Source organism: Rhinolophus sinicus, chromosome 6 (assembly GCF_057876585.1).
Source record: "Rhinolophus sinicus isolate RSI-liver-muscle chromosome 6, RSI-T2T, whole genome shotgun sequence".
NCBI lineage: Eukaryota > Metazoa > Chordata > Mammalia > Chiroptera > Rhinolophidae > Rhinolophus > Rhinolophus sinicus.
In genome coordinates this window covers 31,404,019-31,425,429 of record NC_142506.1, presented here as the reverse complement: position 1 = coordinate 31,425,429, position 21,411 = coordinate 31,404,019, and the positions used below count along the sequence as shown (strand labels likewise).

The following is a 21,411-nucleotide window of genomic DNA, read 5'->3' as shown; positions in this document are numbered from 1 at the left end:
GATGAGTTCATAATATAAAGTTAATTTTCCAAATTATATTGACAAGAAGTATGACAGAGGTTGTTTGCACAAATGGTTTGAAGCCATAGCTTGCTACTTTTATGGCTTGTCTTTGTTTGTAATGCAATCAGTGTGCTTTGTAGACATTAATTTTGTACAGAAAGAACCACTACAAATTAGGCTGTTGCCTGCTTTTGTTCATCAGAAATAACAGTCCTATGTATATTTTACTCTATTTCACTGCGTCTTTTTTCATGGTATTTGTTTGAGTAACTGAAATATGTCCTGTGGTTAATCTTTTAACTTCCCCAAGCACCGTACCTCTGGAGTCCTACAACAATTTTTTCCTTCCTCTCATAAAATTTTGCGTATAATTTTTCTTGTTAAATATTTGTTTCTTCCACTGTATTGTGAGAATTTTTCAATGCAAGTAATGTGTCTCATTCATCTCTATATCCACCATGTGTATGTAGTATAATTGCTTGGCTTATGGTAGATATTTAATAGAGGTAGATATTAAAAATTTTTGTTAAATTAAAAAAAATAAAACTATTGCCTTAGGAAGAAAACTTAAATAATTACATTAAACTACTTCAAGAATTATGTGAATAAGTAATATAGCAAGCCAGACCCTGTTCAAGGAGCTGTAGAGGCTACAGAGAGAAACTGAGGATTGTGTCACCTTTTTAGCAAAGTGCCAACGGCAAATGGGAAAGCTGTGACACTTACTAGGACAGATGGGGAGACTTCATGCATGAGGCTGAATTCAAGTTTTTAAAATAGAAATGTACAGTTTCTTTTTACTTGAAATGCAGGCTCTGTATGCTTCCTATTAGACATTTTTTTTCCATTTTAATAACATTAATTTTTATCTGATTGCAAAATAATACATATTTTTAGTATGAAATTTGGAGATTACATAAAAGCACATAAAACACACACACAAAAAGGAAATTTAAAACACACAACCCCACAATACCAAGATAACCACTGTTAGCATGCTGGCATATTGCTAGCCATTTTTCTCCCTTAGAATATGCATATATACTTTTTGTTCATTTTACAAAAATGGAATGTATACTGAACATATCTTTTTGTAATGTGCTTTTTTCAGTTAATGTATTGCTAAATAATACTGTGAACGTTTTTTTCATGCTGTGATTTTTTTTCAATGGCTTGAGAGGATTCTACAGTAGAAGTGTGGTTAAAAATAGAGTCCCTAAGTAAGCATACGTCAATTCAAATCTCATACCTGGCCCTCCCCAGCACTCTGGCCCTGGGCAGGTCATTCAGCCTTTGTGTAACTCAGTTTGTTTCTCTTCTGTAAAGTGAAACAAAAGTATCTACCTTATAAGATTGTTTTAAGGAATAAATAAAAAAATATATTAAAAGCACTTTGCCCAGTGCTTGACGCGTAGTATGTGTCTAATAAATGATAGCTGTTATTGATTTTACTATATTTTATTTGACCAATTTCCTAGTAGTGCCAAATTTTCATTATTAAAACAATGCTGGAATAAACATTCATCTAAATAAATCTTTGCACAGATCTATAATTATTACAATACAATAAATTCCTATATAGAATTGATGAGTCAGTGAGTATCTGAAACTAAGATTTTGATACAAGAATTACCTTCCAGCTACAATTTTCATTCTAACCAACATTTTGTGAGTGTGTCAGATTTCCCTCTTTTGTAAGAGTTGTTTTATGCTGATTGTACAGTATTTGTGGCCTTCATTGAATTCAGTCTTGAGGGAAAACCTATAAGTGCTCATATTTTGTGGAAGAGTAAACTCCTGACACGTGTGTAATGACAGTGATGCCTTCCTTATTTCACCTCCTGAAGGCTGGTGTATAGAGCTTCCTTCCTCTTTTACCTTTCTTCCAAAATACAAGGCATCAGAGTCCAATAGAAAATAATTCAATTTGCTTTATTTCTACTTTATCATTCTTTTAGGTGTGAGCTTCTGTTCTATAAATGTAAAAGGATATATAGGGTCCTAAGAGTTCTACTATGAATTGGGATGAACCAAGCATTAGCGATTACCTAGAACTTTTTCTACTTGGTTGTAAGCATATTTCAAATACTCCGAACATCCTGAAATTGAGCTGCCTTGAAAAAACAGTAAGAGCAACATACTCATTTTATTTTTGTTAATTTATTGGTGTGCAATGTATGATCAGTTCTACTTACGTATTCCAAACAAGTAACTTAACTTTAATCTGTTTAAAGTAAACTGTAACTTTCCAGATATTATTTTAGAGAGACAACATTTGTTTTTAATATTTTAACTTAATTTTCATTCATGATGCTCACCTAGTATATCATTTAAGGTCTACTTTATGCTCTAACATCAATATTGCAATGTTTGAATTATGGATCTGAGGTATTTGATTTTTAGTTTAATCTAGTATCATTATCCACATAAAGCAAATCACCTGTGTTGAAGGTCATTCAAAATAGGAATTGTTTCTAAATATTTTGATTTGATATTCATTTTATGATATTTTATGAACAAATATCAGCACAAAAATGTTTGAATATCTGCTTTGGGTTATTTTTCAATAATCCTGATTCATTTATTTATTCAATACTAAGTTCTTAGAGTATAGTGATAAGTTTAGAAGTTTAAAAAATAAATGTGGTGTCTAAGCTTTAATATATATTAATATACTATATAATTATGTAATAAAATATGGTATGTTAATATAGTCAGTAATTTATTTCACCTGGATTACATGTTAATTTTTTAGAACTTCTAAAATTTCTACAGAGAATACAATGGACTGGGAAATTTTTGAAGTTTTTAGGTTTTCAATTTCTTTTTAGGAATTAAAATTACATATTATTATACAGTAAATTATTATAAAATACAAAAAAATACAAATGAAGCTGAAGATAAAATTTTACTTTGTGATTATTAGGTAGAAATAATCTTGATAACAGTTTTTAAATGAATAGTGAAATAAAGTTCACAAAAAAGTATCTGATACCTTCATTTACATTTAAGACATAATTTTAAAATTTTTCTGAACTATCCTCTTTCTCTTTCTCTTCCTTGGTGTACCCTGTTTTCCTTGATTTTGTACATTTTTGTCTTGTTTTTATTGCCTCTGTAATCTGTCAATGCAGGAATTCTGCCTTTGGATATGACTGCGAGTGGTCCTGAGAGCTGGCCCCCAGTCCCCTGATCAGTAATTCAGTTTTAAGTTTTATTTGATATTGAAAAAAAGAAAAAAAATGAGTGGAAATCTGTATATACTCTTGTTTCAGGTCTTCAGTGGAAAAACTGAATTTAGTCTGGTTGCCAGCACAACACGGGCGAAAGCGGGTGAGGAGGTGGGATCTACAGGAAAAAAAAGAAAATGTAGCCTCTTGGGACCTTTCAATGAATGTGGCCACTGTACAACCTGTCTTATTGCTTAGTTTCAGTTTCCATTGAAAAGTTCAAACAAGAGTGTTTCCTATTTGATTTTTACCCCCAATGGAAAATATTAGGCACTAGCTAAGTAGGCCAAAGAGAATGAAAAGCCTGAATAGAAAATATGGTGGTGGAAGTAAGTCAGTAAGGGAAATTTAATAGAAAAGAAGGGAAAGAAATCTTTCAAATTGATAGGAGAACATAGAAATACCTTGGACTCCAGGCAAAAGGATAGTGATTGTTTTGCCAAGACCACTGCTTCTGCCCTCTCAAGTTTCCAGCCCACATTGCCTCTCATCTTGACTATTGCAATTGTCCTCCTAACTCCACACCCCACTCTTACCATCCTTTCAACACATTGCTCACTTATTCAGAAGGCTTCAGTGTCTACACAATAATTCCTGAATAAAACACCAATTCCTTAGCTTAGTAAATCAGTGCTGACCGCAATCTAGATCTGTCTGACCTTATTCCTCACTCGTGTTTCCATATTCCCTTTTCTCCATTCAGTTGAGGCTATTGACTTTTCCCCAAGAATGTCTTCTGACTTTCATATATCCCTTTGGCCTGGAAATGGATTGCCATCTTTGCTAGTTAAAATCTTACCCAAACTCTGAGACCCAATTGCTTCATGAAGCCCTTCTAATCACAGCAGCCGAGAACACGCCCTCCCTTCTCTAGACCCCTGTATCATTTTGTACCTCTCCTAATGCCTCTTGTTAGTTATTTTTGCGTGCCTTATTTTCCCTATAAGTTCTTAAGCTCCTTGTGCACTTCCTTCTCATTTCTTCCATAGTGCCTAGCATATTGCCTTACTTATAGTACCTGAGTAATAAAAAATGTATTGGATGAATGATAGAAGAAAATCTCATTAGGGTCAGGTAGTCTAACACAAATTTCAAATTTTTATGCCTGGTTTTAAAGTTCCTTTGGCATAGAAATAAAAATGGATGTATGAGTATTTGTTATTAAATGGAGACTTTTCAGCACCTGTAGTAGTGAAATTTAGCCAGTTGGTCCAACAAGAAGAGAGTTTCCCACCTTCACTTGATGTCAGTGGGTACCTGAGCTCTTGCTGTCTAGTACTCCCATCAATTAAGCAACAAAAAGGAGGTCTAAAGTAAGCTGGGCCTCCTACTGGATTCCTTTTTGTAGATTTCATCTCCAAGAAATGTAATTCCTTTCCTAATAAATTATGTACATCTAATTGCCAATGATATTTAGATGCTATTTGACAGTAGACCAAACATTACAAATATTCTACTGGTGATGCATGTGGGAGAAGTGTTATGTTTTTCTCCCACTTAACTTTTCTGTGTGAACTAAATCCAAATATAGCTGAATTTTTGTAATTCAAAGAAAATATCTATGCCAACAATTTGAAAACAAATAAATGCCAAGTGAAACCTGACAGCATATTTCTTGGTGACATTCAGTCATTTAAAACCTGTGTATACAGACTGAGCAGCTACCTAAAATGGAGCTCGTATGCAAATGTGAACACTCCTCAATTAAAATTACATTGTGTACATTAAAGTTTCTTTAGACACTATGGAATTTTCAGGAAAAATATAGCTGAGCTTGACCTTACGTACCTTGTCTTATTATTATTATTATTATTGTTTTGTCATTTCAAGCTACTAGTCTCTCCAAAGAAAACAATTTTCTTGTTTCTTTTAGTTGTGTGTGTGCCCTGAGCTTTATTCCCAATTGCTGCTACAAAAAAACTGAAGTGGTTCCAAACACCGCTATTGTTTTTCTTTTCTATTTTCTTTTTTTTTTTTCCTGTAACTAATATTTAAACATCAAAGGCACCCTGGTACTTTTATGTTGTGGAGTATATATAAGACCAAAGTTTCCCTGAGGAATTTGCTGTCCAGGATGGTTTTTGTTTTTTTGTTTCTGTTTTTGTTTTTTAGCTGTTAGCCTTTTTTTTTAAGAAGTCATCTGAATGGCAGTAGTCTTTTGATTTCACAGGATCACTGGTGGTTGTGTGTAGGAAGAACTGGAATGGGGGCATATTAAAAGCAAAGAGATGAGTTAGGAGATTATTTTTAATATTTTATTAAGATATACATATAAAAGCCCTCCCTTAATTTTCCACCAACAGTCGTATTGTGATGACCGATGACCTTGGGAAATGTTTCAATTTAAGCACTTTATGAGGGCTCCTCCTAATGCTAAAACTAAAAAACAATCTTTTCATCAAAACACTTTTATTATTATGTCAATTCCCATGAAAATCCTTAATGTACTTATTTTAAGGGTTCATTATGATAGCTCATATAGAATGTTTTCAAAATTTTATTCATTCTGTTAATTGGGAAAAGGTTTCATGCAATTAGCCCTTGGTTAGTTCTTTTTAAAAATTATATATGATACAAAGGAAAATATTAAGTTTGTGTATCATAAATGTTTTCCTAAAATGTCAGTTTTATTTCCGTATCATATAGAACATTGTTTATTTTCATTTAAACATGTATCCTAAAGAAACAGCAATTATTATGTTGTTTTGGAATACTTGTTCAGTTAAACTGATTTTCTTAGTTGCAGCTTGCTAGTAGGTATGAGTAGAAATAGAAAATATTTGATGACCATGAAAGAAAACTAAATATTATCAAAAGTGGCAATCCTATATGAGTAAATATGAATATGAATCAGGAGACTCTTTTGGTAAAAGTTACAATATATATTAGAGAAAAATAGAACAAAGACATTGTTGCTCATACATTCAAAATTTTGAAGGTATTTCTAATTTGATATATGTGATCTCATGAGGAGAGTACATTAAATGCACTGCATCCTCAAATTGCTGTTTTGTTCTTTATCAAAAGAAAAAATAAGGACTGGCAATTGAGGGTCAAAAATAATGCCACAAACCAAATTTAGCTTTAATTGCTGTCTAGCCATAAGAAGGAATAAACTATCAGCCAAGACCAAGTTTCTTTGATCTCACATTTCAACCTTCTTGTCCTCCAGATGAGTGAAATGATCTTTTCTCAAATGTTCAACAGGCCTATTACCATTTGATAGGACAATTACTTTTAAGAAGGTTTAAAATGTGATCTGGAAAACCACATTGACTCTATGTGGCATATTTGCTATTCTTAGCTTGGTTGAATAAGCTGGAAGTAGATGAATAATGCAGGTTAGAAAGAAAACAGATGCTAAATATTACAAATAGGAAGGTTTTCCAGCAAAGAAACTTTCATTTTAGGACTAGATTTTTGTTGGCACTTTTGGCATTATGACGATTATTGTTTTTCCCTCCAGCTGTTGCACATCTGTATTGAAGGTTGGGGCAATTGGCGTTGGTCAGAGCCCATCAGTGTGGACCATACCGGGACTTTTATCAGAACTATTCAGTACAAGGGTCGAACTGCTTCACTCATCATCAAGGTTCAACAACTCAGTGGAGTGCAAAAACAGGTAAGTTCCTTTGTATTTATGGCCCAGACAGCTCTTCATTATTGATGTAATTAATGGAAGGGAAAGGTAAAGACATGAAAATGATTCATAATAAAACAGAATCACAGTGGCGTGCCTGGTTAGGCCTACTGCAGCGGTACACCTGAGCCCTTAATACGCACATGTTGATGGGCCTGATGATCATGGTGATGGCTTCAGACCCCTTGTCCCACATCTTTTACAAGAGCTGCTAACGAGCAGTAAAATTTACTGATTTTAGTTTCACCTCTTCTCCCTGTCACCACCTACCTTCTGGTGGAGGTGCTAATGAGCTGTGAAATGGCCAAAAGGCCTTTACTGAGATGGAAAAGAAACAAAGGGTGGTGGAGACTGGATAATCCAACAATGGATAACCAGGAGTTGGTTCTCATTTGTGTAAGAATCATCTGGAAGAAGGTGTTGCATGCTCTCCCATGAGTGGGCCTGGGTCCCCAGCAAGCTTTCTTTCCCTAGGAGTTAATATTAACTGCAGTAAAAATTCACTGCAGTCTAACTCTTGGCATATAAAACCTCAGCTCTCAGCACATATTTTTACGTATTTTATAAAACTTCCTTTTGGCTGTTTTTGAAGTTCTAAGACTGCAAAGGGGAAAAAAAGTATCTGACACTTTTTTTGTGTTCTTAAGATGTGAAAATGTGGTTTTTAAAAGATGTTTTTCAAGCGTGGAGCATATGACAAGAGTAGAAAGAAAAAAAGGAAGTATTAAAATCTGAAAACTGGCTTCACTGCACACATGATAACTGGACTTTTCATAAGAGTTTTAACATATACATCTGCATCTGGATTGTAACAGCCTATCCAGAACTTATGTGAACTGAGGACATGATAGGAACAGCACTCAGTGCCTGGAAAAGGAAAAGGGGGGCTTTCCATGTTGAGCAGCAGGGGCTACTCCATTACTGTATGCCAGGGGGTAAATGGGAAGCAGTTGGTGAGGGAAACAACAGGACCATATCATATACATTCTTGATCCATACCTAACGACGGAGCTGGACTTCACGTTCTGTGGGCCGCACAGGTGAAACAAGAACTATAGCAGAGGAATCTCAGAAAAGAAGCATGAAGAGTCTTCCCAATCAACTGACCATTCTTCTAAATATTATATTTGTTGATTGCCTACGGTTGAACTGGGTAAAATGAAAGACACCAAGTAGTATGTGACACAGTCTTTGCTCTTAAATTGCAAGTTTTTATAAACCCAACAATGTATATAACTAACAGTAAGTGTGATGGGAATTTAGAGGTTTCATTAAGAAAATATGACTTGAGCTAGGGCTTTGGAAAGCATGTAGAACTTGAAATAAGAGAGGACATTCAAGGCGGCAGCATAGCACAAACAAAGAGATAAATACGGGACAGATGGGACTCAAAGATTCGTGAGGGGACCTGCCTGACTAGTGTGAGCTTTGAGCTGGAAAGTCAGGAGAACAAGATTTGTCACTGCCTCCCAGCTGCCCTCAGAACTCTCTTACATGGGTCTGCTCTCAACAAATATCTGCCTAATTAAAACCCAGCTGTTTCTGATACTGTCACTGATGGTCTTTGAAGAATGCCTCATCTACCTTTTCATTCACCAGTGTGCCTGAGAAATGGCCATTCAGCGTCTGTTTGAATATTCTAGATGACAAGAGGCGAAGCTCATTCCCTCACACAGTGGCTCTTTCCATTGTTGGCTACTTCCCAGCTACTAATGAAGTTTTTTTCTTACTTTTGAGCCAAAATAGGTCACCATTCGGCCAGTTTTTGCCATTCCTCAGAACGTGTGAGGTGTACACAACAATCACACAGCAGCTTGTTGTAAGGACTCCACAGGTTACCTCCCCTCTACATTACAGTCCTTCAAAAATGTGAGGGAAGCTTGAAAGTTTTCCCTTAGTTTCCTTCTGGCTAGGCTAGTGGTTCTCAAACTTAAGAGTATTGTAGTTTATAGCGAATATGGTCAGCAGTATTGTAAAAACTATGTATGGTGTCAGATGGGTGCCAGACTCAATGCAGGGATCACTTCATTAATTATATAAATGGCTAACCAATATGCTGTACACCTGAAACTAATATGAAATAATACTGAATGTCAACTATAATTTAAAAAATAGTCACAGGGATACAAAGTGCAGCATCGGGAATATAGTCAATAATACTATAATAACTATGTAGTGTCAGATGGGTAATAGACTTACTGGCGTCATCACTTTGTGAGGTACATAACTGTCTACTCACTATGTTGTTTTGTACACCTGACACTAATTTTTAAAAAAAGAGACTATATCAGAGAATCCTCCAGACAGCTTGTTAAAACATAGATTTCTGAGTTCCAGCACCCAGAGTACCAGATTCAGTAGGTCTTGAATGTGACACGGTAATTTTCATTTCTAACAAGCTCTCAGTTGACTTTGATGCTGCTGGTCCAGGGGCCACACTTTGAGAACCATAGCTCTGGTCTAAACTTTCCCAGTTCATTCAACTGTTTTGCATATGGTTGCTAGAAAATTTACCAATTAGTGGAATGGCAGGGTCCTACCACGAAGAATTGGTTTTCATGGTACGTCTTGACGGTTAAGATCATAGGCAACAAGCTCTATGCCCCTGCGAGTGGTGTGATATTCAGCAAGTTATTTAATCTTTGCGAATCACTTCCCTCATCTGTAAAATGGGGGTAGTAATAGTGCCTTCCTCATGAAGTTAGTGTGAGGATTAAATGAGTTTGTATATGTAAAGTGCTTTTAATGTGCCTGGCCCCTGTCATAACCCCGATACACTTTAGTTACAGTACAATACTGAGATATTCCTAAGCGTGAGTAACACCAGTTGGACTTGTTTTGTGTTACTATAATAGTGCCTCATTTTTGCATAGATATTACATATTTTCAAGGACTGATATTAAATTTTAGGGATAAATTAATATACACAATGTCCCTGAACAGATGTTACAGATTGCAATAGTACACCATAAGTCAAAAAGTTTGGTCATGAAAAATACATTTTTTTAAAATTCTCATAAAATGTTACCTATCTTTTTTTTTTTCTTTATGTTTGTAAAAGACTTCCCAACACTAGTATTTATTACCTAGGTGATCTTAGGTAAATTTTGTAACCTTTCCATGCTTTACATTCCTTTTGTAAAAGAAAGCACCCAGTGAATATTAGTTCATTGTTATTATTTTTATGTTAACTATTATAAAATATTTCTGAGAACACAGAAAAGTGTAATGAAGAAAATAAAAATTACCCATAATTCTACCTTATTATTACTTTGACACATTTACTTTTTTATGCAAATATTTTTAATCAATTTGAGATCTGATTGTAATATCAGTTTTTCAAATTGCTTTTATTTAACATTATGTAATGCTCATCTTCACATGTTATGTAAAAATTCCTAAAATTTTCCTTTTAATAGTTGTATAATAATTTACCATATGGAATATTGAAATATTTTTAGACATTCTCTTGTTGTTGGATGTTTAGATAATTTCCAATTTGTCAGTATAATAAATCCTTAAATAAATATCTTTGTGTTTAAATAGATGTCCAATATTCTGAGTCTGTCCTTAATATAATTTGCTATATAATTTAATTACCTGAGCAAAGGGTATGAATGTTTTTGAGGTGCTTGATGCATATTCCCAGACTAAAAAGATGTATTTTATTCGTTAACCAAAATTCATTGTTTTGTCTCAGCAGATTCTTCTTAGGGCTACACTAATCTTTTAAATAATTAAATACATATTTGTCCCAAAACTTCTGCTGACTTTCTGAGTTCTTCAAACCATTAGCTTTTTAAAACAATCTTCATGTAAAGAGGGGTTCAAATCAGTACTAACAAAAAAATTTCCATACATTGCAAGTTTAAGGAATTCTTTTAATCATCCTCCCTGTTAATGTAAGATACCCAGATTTTAAGACATCTGGTGCCAAATCACAATTCAGGATTTTTCCAAATGTTACTTGTACTGTTGAATGTCAATAATCCTTTCTGTGGGAACTGCCTCTCACACTTTTCTCTGCTTCTACCCTATTTATAATAAATAGGTAGAGGGTGTGGGTAGAATCTAGCTAAACAGAAAAGGACTATTTGGAGAGCAATAATGAAAGCATAAACAGCCCTCACATTGCATTTACCTTTTTAAAAGGAAGCATCGCGATCGCCTCTTAAAGGAACCAGGATAGTCCATTGTAAATTCCCACTCTCATGAAAGGCACATATACAAATTTCTCTTTTGAATGTTAACATTTCTTGTAGTCAAATAATATTGAGCTCTGTGTTAGGACCACTTAAAAAACTTAGCTGCTGAGTAGTGAAAAGCAGAACACAGAAACAGCAATTTATGTAACCTAGAATGAAGCAAGTGGCAAATGATTTATACTGAACCCAGGTAATATGAAAAGCTCAGCAGACCACCATGCCAACTTCAGACCAACTGCTGTGTGTATCAAAGTTGTGAAAAACCTTTCTAGTCAGTGTTTTTTAGCCTCTCTCTCTCTCTCTCTCTCTCTCTCTCTCTCTCTCTCTCTCTCTCTCTCTCTCTCTCCCCCTTCTTGTCCCTCCCTCTCTTTCTTTCTCCCTCTCTACCCATACCACACACACACACACACACACACACACACACATGCAAAAATGTACAATGTCTTTTTCAATTGGATTTAATTTTTTATTGTCAGGGTAGATTAACCAACATTCAGGTTAGCTCTGGTTAAAGTATATCAGAGACACAGGATTAGGAAGGGAGATGAGAACCAAGCTTCCAGAAGAGATTTGTGGACTCCTGCTTCCCTTATATCTTGGCTTCTTTCCTTCTACTCCACCTGGGCCTAAAAATTGGCAATAAACCACCACTGCCTAATTACCAAGCCCCATGTGGGGAGTTGAGTGTGTGCAGCTCCCTGATGTACCTTAACCAGATTAATATGCCCCTGGACAATGCAAAATGGGTTCAAGCTCACATGAACAATAGTATTTATCTGTACCCTGCCTTTCCTGTACCCGTCTCATTTCTCCAACTGAATGAAAAGTAACCACAGAAAATTACTCAGGAACTTTGTACAGTATACAGCTAGTTGTGTACATGTATTTGCTTTCATATTTCCCTTCCCTTCATTGAAGAAAGCTTTACCACTCTAAAAACTTAGATGTATATATGTATGTATGTATGTATATATATTTGTATCTTTATACATACACTTTTAATCATGGTTAGGATATCATTTTCCAGTGCATCTGGTGCTCTGGAGTTATTCCTTAATATCACTATTCTTCTTGGCACTGATCTAATAAGAGTTCTGGAACCTGCTAAGTAAAATCATATGTGGAAATCTTCAGTACACATCTTTGTGGCTTTGAGGAAGGAGGGGAATTAGTGTGAAACCTGGAAATGTGTATTAAAGAGAAACCCTACATTAAAAAAATTAAGTAGCTGTCTTCAACTGATAAATTAATCTTGAAATTCTAACCATAATTTTCAAAATAAAGGCATTGTAAGTGTTGCCACCTTGAAGAAAAGCAGACATGGCTCTCACTGAACCCTGCGTGGGAGCAGCCATGAAGGACATCACTCCGAGGAATAGCCATTTTGGATTTTCCTTCATCTAAGTAGCTTTCCCTCCCTGGCCACTTTTGAAGGTTTTCTTTTTATCAAATTTGAAAGGCTATTTAACAGGCTTTTTAGTTGAAAATGAAACTATAAAAACCTACCAAGAGGATTTCTGTCTTTAAACAAAGTGAGTCCCAGATGGTTGCAGAGATTCTGTGGTTTCTGTGAGAGACAGCAAAATTCTCTCCTAGATCCCATGGGGCCCAAAGGTTCTGAAGCAAGAGCAGTGTGCACACATTGCCAGGCCTGGACACGTCCAGAATAAGAACACAGTTAAATACTGCCTCAGAGCTTTCAATTGTTGATTTAAATTTAGGCGATGCTATGGCATGCTAAGAGTTATCGTAAGTGTCTAGTAACCCCTAGTATAAGCTAAAGAAAAGCTTGCCTGGTAATTTAGGATGCATGGTTCAGTTGAGTTTTATGTTTGTTATTGTGAAAATATTGTTTTAAAAAACTCTAATGACCAGATTATCTAGGGGAGATGCAATAGTTAAGCGTAGCTTGGTTTTTACAGATGTATTCCTTCTGAAGAAAATTTAAAGGAATAGATAATTAGAAAATAAATGTTTAAGAAAATTGCTAAACCTCACTATTCAAATCATGTAAGTTGAAACAACAGTGACTTAATTTTTGGTCTATCAATCTAGCAGGTTTGTTTTGAGTAAAAAATAGTTAATTCATAAATAGTCATCCGTGCTTGTGTAAATAATAGTTCCTTTAAAATGATGGCTACAAAGTATTCTTAATGACAAGAAAATGTATCAGTTAGGATGCTTTGAGCTTAAAGTTACAAAATAGGCTTTTTAATCTTCATAGCAAGTTAATGAGGCAGACACTGTTACTGTTCCTATTTATCATCTCACATAACAAGAAGATGTGAGATGATAAATGTAAGCAGCTTTGGTGATGGTTAATTAAGCAATTCAACCCTGCGTCTGCTTCTCTCCATCCCCTCAGGATGCCTTCCTGGTTTCAAGGTGGCTACAAAAGGATGTATATACAGAGGGTGCGTATACACATTTTCAGAAAGGAAAAAGTATTAAAATTGTAATACTCAATATATACCGATAACAAAAGATAAATACCAATCACGTTTGACTTCTGCATTTACAAGAGGTGCTCAAAGTAGTTACCATCAGTGTCCAGACGCTTATGATTACAGCAAAATACAGCTTTGAGCAATGTTGACCAAAGTGTTCACTTGTATACATTTTTTTGGCACCCTCGGTATATATCCTCTCATGACATCTTCTGTGACAGAAAGAAGAAGGGCTTTCTCTTCTCAAATTATTTCCCTTATTTTCAAGGAGTAAAATCTTTCCCAGAGCCTTTCAGCAGTCTTTCCTTTTCATGTTCACTCCTAAACTAATCATTGGCAAAAGGAATTATTACCAGATTATTCTATACCCTTTTATGATACAGTCTTGGGGGGCCATGGGCGGTGTCCCCCTCCCTGAGTATTTTGTTGTTTTTTGAGACTTAAACCAAATCAGGGTTTTTAGCAGTAAGGGAGAAGGAGGGACCACCTATTTGGAACTATCAGGTTGATTATCAGCACAGACTCTGGGCCAGTCTTTGTAACATTGGGCAAGTTATCAACATCTCTGTGCCTACGTTTTCTCCTTGTTAAGACGAGAAGTCATACTAGCACCTATTTTATTAGGTTGCTGTGAGATTAAAAGAGTTAATTTATGAAAACGCTTTGTATTAGGGTTCTTCAGTGAAACAGAACCAGTAGAGTATGTGTGTGTGTGTGTACACATGTATTTACATATATATGTATGTATGCACGTAGAGAAGGAGATGGAGAGTTATATAATAAATCGGCTCACACAGTTATGGAGGTTGAGAAGTCCCAAGATCTGCAGTCTGCAAATTAGAACCCCAGAGGATCCAGCATGTAGTTCCAGTTCTAAAGCCAGCAAACTAGAAACCCAAGCAAAGCCGATGTTTCAGTCAGCGTCCAAGGCCAGGGAAAGGTCCAGCGCCAGCAATCAGGCAGGAGAAGTTCCCTCTTCCTCAGGCTCTTCATTCTATCGTGATCTTCAGTTGACAGGATGAAGCCCACCCATGTTAGGAAGGGCAGTCTGCTTCAGTCAGTCTACCAAGGCAAATGTTAATCTCACCCAGAAACACCCTCACAGACACACCCAGAATGTTCCAGCAAATATCTGTATACTCCATGGCCCACTCAAGTTGACACATAAAATTAACCATCACATGCATAGACCTATAAATACACTATATGTATAGTAGTTATTACTGTTTTATAATCTGAAAAAAATTACAAATAAGCAAATCCCGATGTGAAAGTCCGATTTTCCCCAATCATGGTGAATATTCATGTTACAGGAGGATTTGTTTTCCAAAAGTATTCATAAGCATAAATTTTACATTACCTTTTCAACTTTAAACAATTTAAGAGATATTTCTTAATCCCTACTATGAAATATTCTCTTACCTGGATAAGAAGGATAATCCATGAGTTTCGTGGACTATTCTGTGCATTTTATAAAGGAAAAACCTGCATAAAATAAAATAAAATTAGGCTTCTGAGTTAAAAGTTGTTTGTATCATCAGTTTATACAAAGATCTCTTAGTACATAGGAGTACAATAAGCCCTTGGATATCAGCGTCAGGGAATAGATTGATTGCATGTCCTGTCAGCTATGAGAGCTGAAGTCTTCTTTTCGATCCCCATCCTTTTTTTTTTTTGAGCTAAAAGAAAGTTTTTATTGTATTTATTATAAGATTTCACACAGTATTTCTTTTTTTTCTATTTGAAATATCTTCTTTTTTTTAATTTATTGGGGTGACAATTGTTAGTAAAGTTACATAGATTTCAGGTGTACAATTCTGTATTACACCATTTATGAATCCCATTGTGTGTTCACCACCCAGAGTCAGTTCTCCTTCCATCACCATATATTTGATCCCCCTTACCCTCATCTTCCACCCCCCACCCCCCTTACCTTCTGGTAACCACTAAACTATTGTCTGTGTCTATGAGTTTTTGTTTCTCATTTGTTTGTCTTGTTCTTATGTTGTTTTTGATTTATATACCACATATCAGTGAAATCATATGCTTCTCTGCTTTTTCTGTCTCACTTATTTCGCTTAGCATTATACTCTCAAGATCCATCCATGTTGTCACAAATGTTCCTATATCATCTTTTTTTACCGCTGAATAGTATTCCATGATGTATATATACCACAACTACTTTATCCATTCATCTATCGAAGGACATTTTGGTTGTTTCCATGTCTTGGCCACCGTAAACAAAGCTGCAGTGAACATTGGAGCACACGTGTCTTTATGTATAAATGTTTTCAGATTTTTTGGGTAGATACCCAGGAGAGGGATTGCTGGGTCATATGGTAATTCTATTCGTAATTTTTTGAGGAACCTCCACACTGCCTTCCATAACGGCTGCACCAGTCTGCATTCCCACCAACAGTGTATAAGGGGTCCTTTTTCTCCACAGCCTCTCCAACACTTGTAACTATTTGTCTTATTGATGATAGCCATTCTGACTGGGGTGAGGTGATATCTCATTGTGGTTTTTATTTGCATTTCTCTGATGATTAGTGATGTTGAGCATTTTTTCATATGTCTATTTGCCATTTGTATGTCCTCTTTGGAGAAATGTCTCTTCAGGTCCTCTGCCCATTTTTCAATTGGGTTGTTTGTTTTTCTTGTTGAGTTTCATGAGTTCCTTGTATATTTTGGATATTAGCCCCTTATCAGAGGCACTGTTTGCAAAAATCTTGTCCCATTCAGTTGGTTGCCTCTTTATTTTGTCGATGGTTTATTTTGCTGTGCAGAAGCTTTTAAGTTTCATATAGTCCCATTCGTTTATTTTAGCTTTTACTTCCATTGCCTTTGGAGTCAAATTCATAAAATGCTCTTTGAACCCAAGGTCCATAAGTTTAGTACCTATGTTTTCTTCTATGCAGTTTATTGTTTCAGGTCTTATGCTTAAGTCTTTGATCCATTTTGAATTAATTTTGGTACATGGTGACAGATAGCAGTCCAGTTTCATTCTTTTGCACGTGGCTATCCAATTTTGCCAGCACCATCTATTGAAGAGGCTGTCTTTTCTCAATTGTATGTTTTAGCTTCTTTGTCAAAAATTATCTGTCTATATTTATGTGGTTTTATTTTTGGGTTCTCAATTCTGTTCCATTGGTCTATGTGTCTGTTTTTCTGCCAATACCATGCTGTTTTGATTATTGTAGCCCTGTAGTACAAGCTGAAATCAGGGAGTGTGACACCTCCAGTATTGTTCGTTTCTCTTAAGATTGCTTTGGCTATTCGGGGTCTTTTGTAATTCCAAACAAATCTGATGATACTTTGTTCTATGTCTTTTAAAAATGCCATTGGGATTTTGATGGGGATTGCATTAAATCTGTGTATTGCTTTGGGTAATATGGCCGTTTTAACTATGTTGATTCTTCCAATCCATGAGCACGGAATGTCTTTCCATTCCTTTGTGTCTTCTTCAATGTCTTTCAAAAATGTCTTATAGTTGTAAGCATATAGGTCCTTCACATCCTTGGTTAAGTTTATTCCTAGGTATTTTATTCTCTTTGTTGACATTGCAAAAGGAATTGTTTTTTGTATTTCTTTTTCTGAGATTTCATTGTTAGTATATAGGAATGCAATGGCCTTTTGTACGTTGATTTTGTAGCCGGCAACTTTACGGTATTTGTTGATTGTTTCTAATAGCTTTTTGGTGGAGTCTTTAGGGTTTTCTATGTATAGCATCATGTCATCTGCAAAGAGTGACAATTTAACTTCTTCATTCCCAATTTGGATGCCTTTTATTTCTTTCTCTTGCCTGATTGCTCTGGCGAGGACTTCCAACACTATGTTGAAAAGCAGAGGTGATAGGGGAGAGCCCTGTCGTGTTCCTGAACGTAGAGCAAAGGGCTTCAGTTTTTCACCATTAATTATGAGATTAGCTGAGGGTTTGTCATATATGGCCTTTATTATGCTAATATATTTTCCTGCTATACTTAATTTATTAAGTGTTTTATTCATAAATGGATGTTGTATCTTGTCAAATGCTTTTTCTGCATCAATTGATATAATCACATGATTTTTATCCTTTATTTTGCTTATGTAATGTACCACATTGATGGATTTGCGGATGTTGAACCATCCTTGCGCCCCAGGGATGAACCCCACTTGGTCGTGATGAATAATCTTTTTAATGCATTGTTGTATTCGATTTGCTAGAATTTTGTTTAGGATTTTTGCATCTGTATTAATCAGAGATATTGGTCTGTAGTTTTCTTTTTTTGTGTTCTTCTTACCAGGTTTTGGTATCAGGGTAATGTTGGCCTCATAAAATGATTTAGGGAGTACTGTCTCTTCCTCAATTTTTTGGAAGAGTTTGAGCAGGATTGGTATTAGATCCTCTTTGGGGGTTTGGTAGAATTTACTAGTGAAGCCATCTGGTCAGGACTTTTGCTGTTGGGAAGGTTTTGGATGACTGATTCAATTTCGTTACTGGTGATCGGACTGTTTAGATTTTCCAGTTCTTCATGGTTCAGCCTTGGAAGGCTATATGTTTCTAAGAACTTGTCCATTTCTTCTAGGTTATTGAATTTGGTGGCATATAGTCCTTCATAGTATTCTTGGATGATCCTTTGTATTTCTATGGTGTCCGTGATAACTTTCCCTTTTTCATTTCTGATTTTGTTAATTAATGTCCTCTCTCTTTTTATCTTAGTAAGTCTAGCCAAGGGTTTGTCAATTTTGTTAATCTTTTCAAAGAACCAGCTCTTTGTGACATTAATTTTTTCTATTGTCTTTTTGTTCTCTATTTCATTTAGTTCTGCTCTGATTTTTGTTATTTCCTTTCTTCTGCTGACCTTGGGTTTCACTTGTTCTTTTTCTAGTTCTTTAATGTGTAACATGAGGTTATTTATTTGGGATTTTTCTTGTTCTTTGAGATAGGCCTTTAATGATATAAATTTCCCTATTAAAACTGCTTTCACTGCATCCCAAAAATTTTGGTACGATGTATTTTCATTGTCATTTGTTTCTATGTATCTCTCCTCTAATTTCTTCTTTGACCCAGTTGTTCTTTAAAAGTATGTTGTTTAATCTCCATGTATTTGTGTTTTTTCTTGCTTTCTTTTTGCAGTTGATATCCAGTTTCAAAGCCTGTGATCAGAGAATATGTTGGGTGTGATTTCAATCTTGTTAAATTTGCTGAGGCTGATTTTATGTCCCAATATATGGTCTATCCTTGAGAATGTTCCATGTACACTAGAAAAGAATGTATAGTCTGATGATTTAGGATGAAGTGTTCTATATATGTCAATTATGTCCATTTCATCTAATGTGTCATTTAGGGCTGCTATTTCGTGATTTATTTTCTGTTTGGATGACCTATCCATAGCTGTCAATGATGTATTTAAGTCCCCTAGTATAATTGTGTTTTAGTCAATTTCTCCCTTTAGTTCTGTTAGTAGTTGCTTGGTATATTTCGGTGCTCCCTGATTGGGGGCATAAATATTGATGACTGTTATGTCTTCTTGTTGTATAGTCCCCTTTACCATTATGAAATGTCCATCTTTGTCTCTTATTATATTTTTCACCCTGAAGTCTGTTTCATCTGATATCATTATGGCTACACCTGATTTTCTCTGGGTACCATTTGCCTGGGTCACAGGGCGCAGTGTCCGTGTGAGTATGCGGAGAGCTTTTGAAGTTCCCAAGCTCTTCCTGCACCAGATTCAGAGCCCGTATGTTTCAGCAGTTCTATTTACTCCTGCAGGGATCCTCCCAGATAGGTCGGGCCAGGGGCAGAGTGAGTTGTGAGAGGTGGCTCAGAGCAATGGCTGCGACCACCACCACAGCCGTTCCTGCTTCCACAGCTCCCTCCCCTTTGCCGGAACTAGTTGGGCTGCGAATCTGTGTCTGCGGTCCACAGTTCTCAGAACAGCAAATATTCTGTTCTTTTGATCTGACACTGCTACTGTTTGTTCTGCTTCTAGCACCAGGCAGGTGGGGGCAGGGCTAGCTCTGGGAGGGTAGGGAGGGGACGGCTAGTCTCAGTGCCTAAGGCTTCCGTTCTCTGCTGGGCAGTGAGGGCTTAAACCACCATTTTCAGCCTTCTTCCCTCAGACTTTTCTCCGAGGTCTCTGCCATGAGCGTTGAGTTCAGCCGTGTTATATGCTGCCCCCTCAGCCCTGTGGGCCATAAACGGAGCCCTAGCAGTCGGAGTTCTTTCCCTCTCCCACAGCTGCGGTAGTTCAAGGATGCAGCGAGCTTGGGGTACCGAGCTAGGTCTGTATCCTGCGCCAGTGCAGCTCCATCTCCGCACTTCTCCCTTGCCTTCTCCCCCACTTGCACAATTCGCCCACCTTTAGGTGAATTCAGTAGTGGACCTCTTCATCTTGCCTGTCTGCTGTACAGGGAGTCCTTATTGGAATTATTGTTGTTTGATTAGTTGTCAATTCCAGGGGAGCTTTACAGAGTCTCACCTCACGCCACCATTTTGATGACGTCTCGATCCCCATCCTTTTTGACTGCTACATTATTTGATTCCATCAACCACCACCTCTTGGTCAGTCTCTTCTCCTGTGGCTTCAGCAGCACTAGTTTCTCCTGATTCACCACCACACTCCTTCACTTCTTCTTCAGCCCCTTCTCTTGCTTCTCACCCTGAGAAGCTGTCCCTGAAGTGAAGGTCAGTTGCTGGGATTGAGCCTCTACCTTCTTTTCCAGGTAAACTATCTTCTGTCTGCATACATTTGCAAGGCTTTTATTTCACAAGTCTTTTATCTTCTTCCCCACCTTCACTCTCAAGCACATGGCGAGTATTTCTAGCTGGGCGTGGACCCCACTTAGATGATCTCTATGTGTCTCTCCTTTGAATGCTGCAAACTCAACATGACCAAAGGAAAATCCCCTTTCTCCTTCTAAGCCTCATTTTCTTCTTGTACTCTCTAAATAAGCTAACGACTTCCTTTCCTTTCCGTTAAAATCAACACAGATTACTCTGATTTATTACATATTTTCAATTCGTGAAATCTGAATTGATGAAGCCTTATTTATGTATTGTCTCTTAGATTATCATCTGTGGAAGACAGATCATCTGTAGTTACTTATCTCACAGCATAGAACTAAAAGTCATTCAGCATTACATCAGTCAAGATGGACAAGCTGTGGTTCGAGAACATTTTGACTGCCTCACTGCCAAACAGAAATTGCCTTCATACATACTAGAAAACAGTGAGCTGACAGAGCTATGTGTGAAGGCCAAAGGAGATGAAGACTGGTCAAGAGACGTGTGCCTGGAATCCAAGGCCCCTGAGTATAGCATTGTCATTCAGGTATGAGAAGTCGTACAATCTAGAATAGAGCAGCTTTAAAATTAAAAATTTCTCATTATGCTGTTTATTCAGCATGACACTTTTATTATAAGGTAATACATATAAAAGAGGGGAGATCTGAAATAATATAAAGAGGTTTTGAATATTTCTGTTCAAACTGTTCCCTCCCCATCCCACAACAACACCTCTATATCCATTCCGGTAATTCTTATAGCCATGATGCTACCCTTTGAGGTGGAGGTGAGTTATATTTTGAAAAAGGTTCTGATGCACCAAGGCTTTGGTTGGGGGGTGGGAGGTAAAAGGTGTCCTCCCACTTAAGAATCTTTGTGATGATCTCTTACGTTTTATCTTTTCCTCAACCTCTACCGTCGTCACTTTCATTCCCATAAAGGACAAATCCTCTCTTTCATTCTCCCACTCAGTCGTGTATCAGTCTCTCCTCATACAAGTCCCTTCGTCTTTATGGAAAGGATTGGCCCCATTATCACACTTCACATTCACTTTGTGCCATAATGAAGTCTGTTTTTGCTTAGTAATTCTTTCTTAGGGCTTTTTTTCTGTAACTTTAAA

The 21,411-nt window shown here is 36.4% G+C and overlaps 1 protein-coding gene across 8 annotated transcripts in view; it reads left to right on the top strand.

The window, feature by feature from the left end:
- Positions 1-21,411, top strand: part of VPS13B (vacuolar protein sorting 13 homolog B) — a 735,829-nt gene that overhangs the window by 664,297 nt on the left and 50,121 nt on the right. For all 8 annotated transcript variants that reach the window (XM_074316465.2, XM_019757646.3, XM_019757649.3 and 5 more), the window contains exons 44-45: positions 6,700-6,855; positions 20,575-20,838. In XM_074316465.2, the coding sequence (XP_074172566.2) occupies positions 6,700-6,855; positions 20,575-20,838 (420 nt within the window). The remainder of the gene's footprint in view (positions 1-6,699; positions 6,856-20,574; positions 20,839-21,411) is intronic.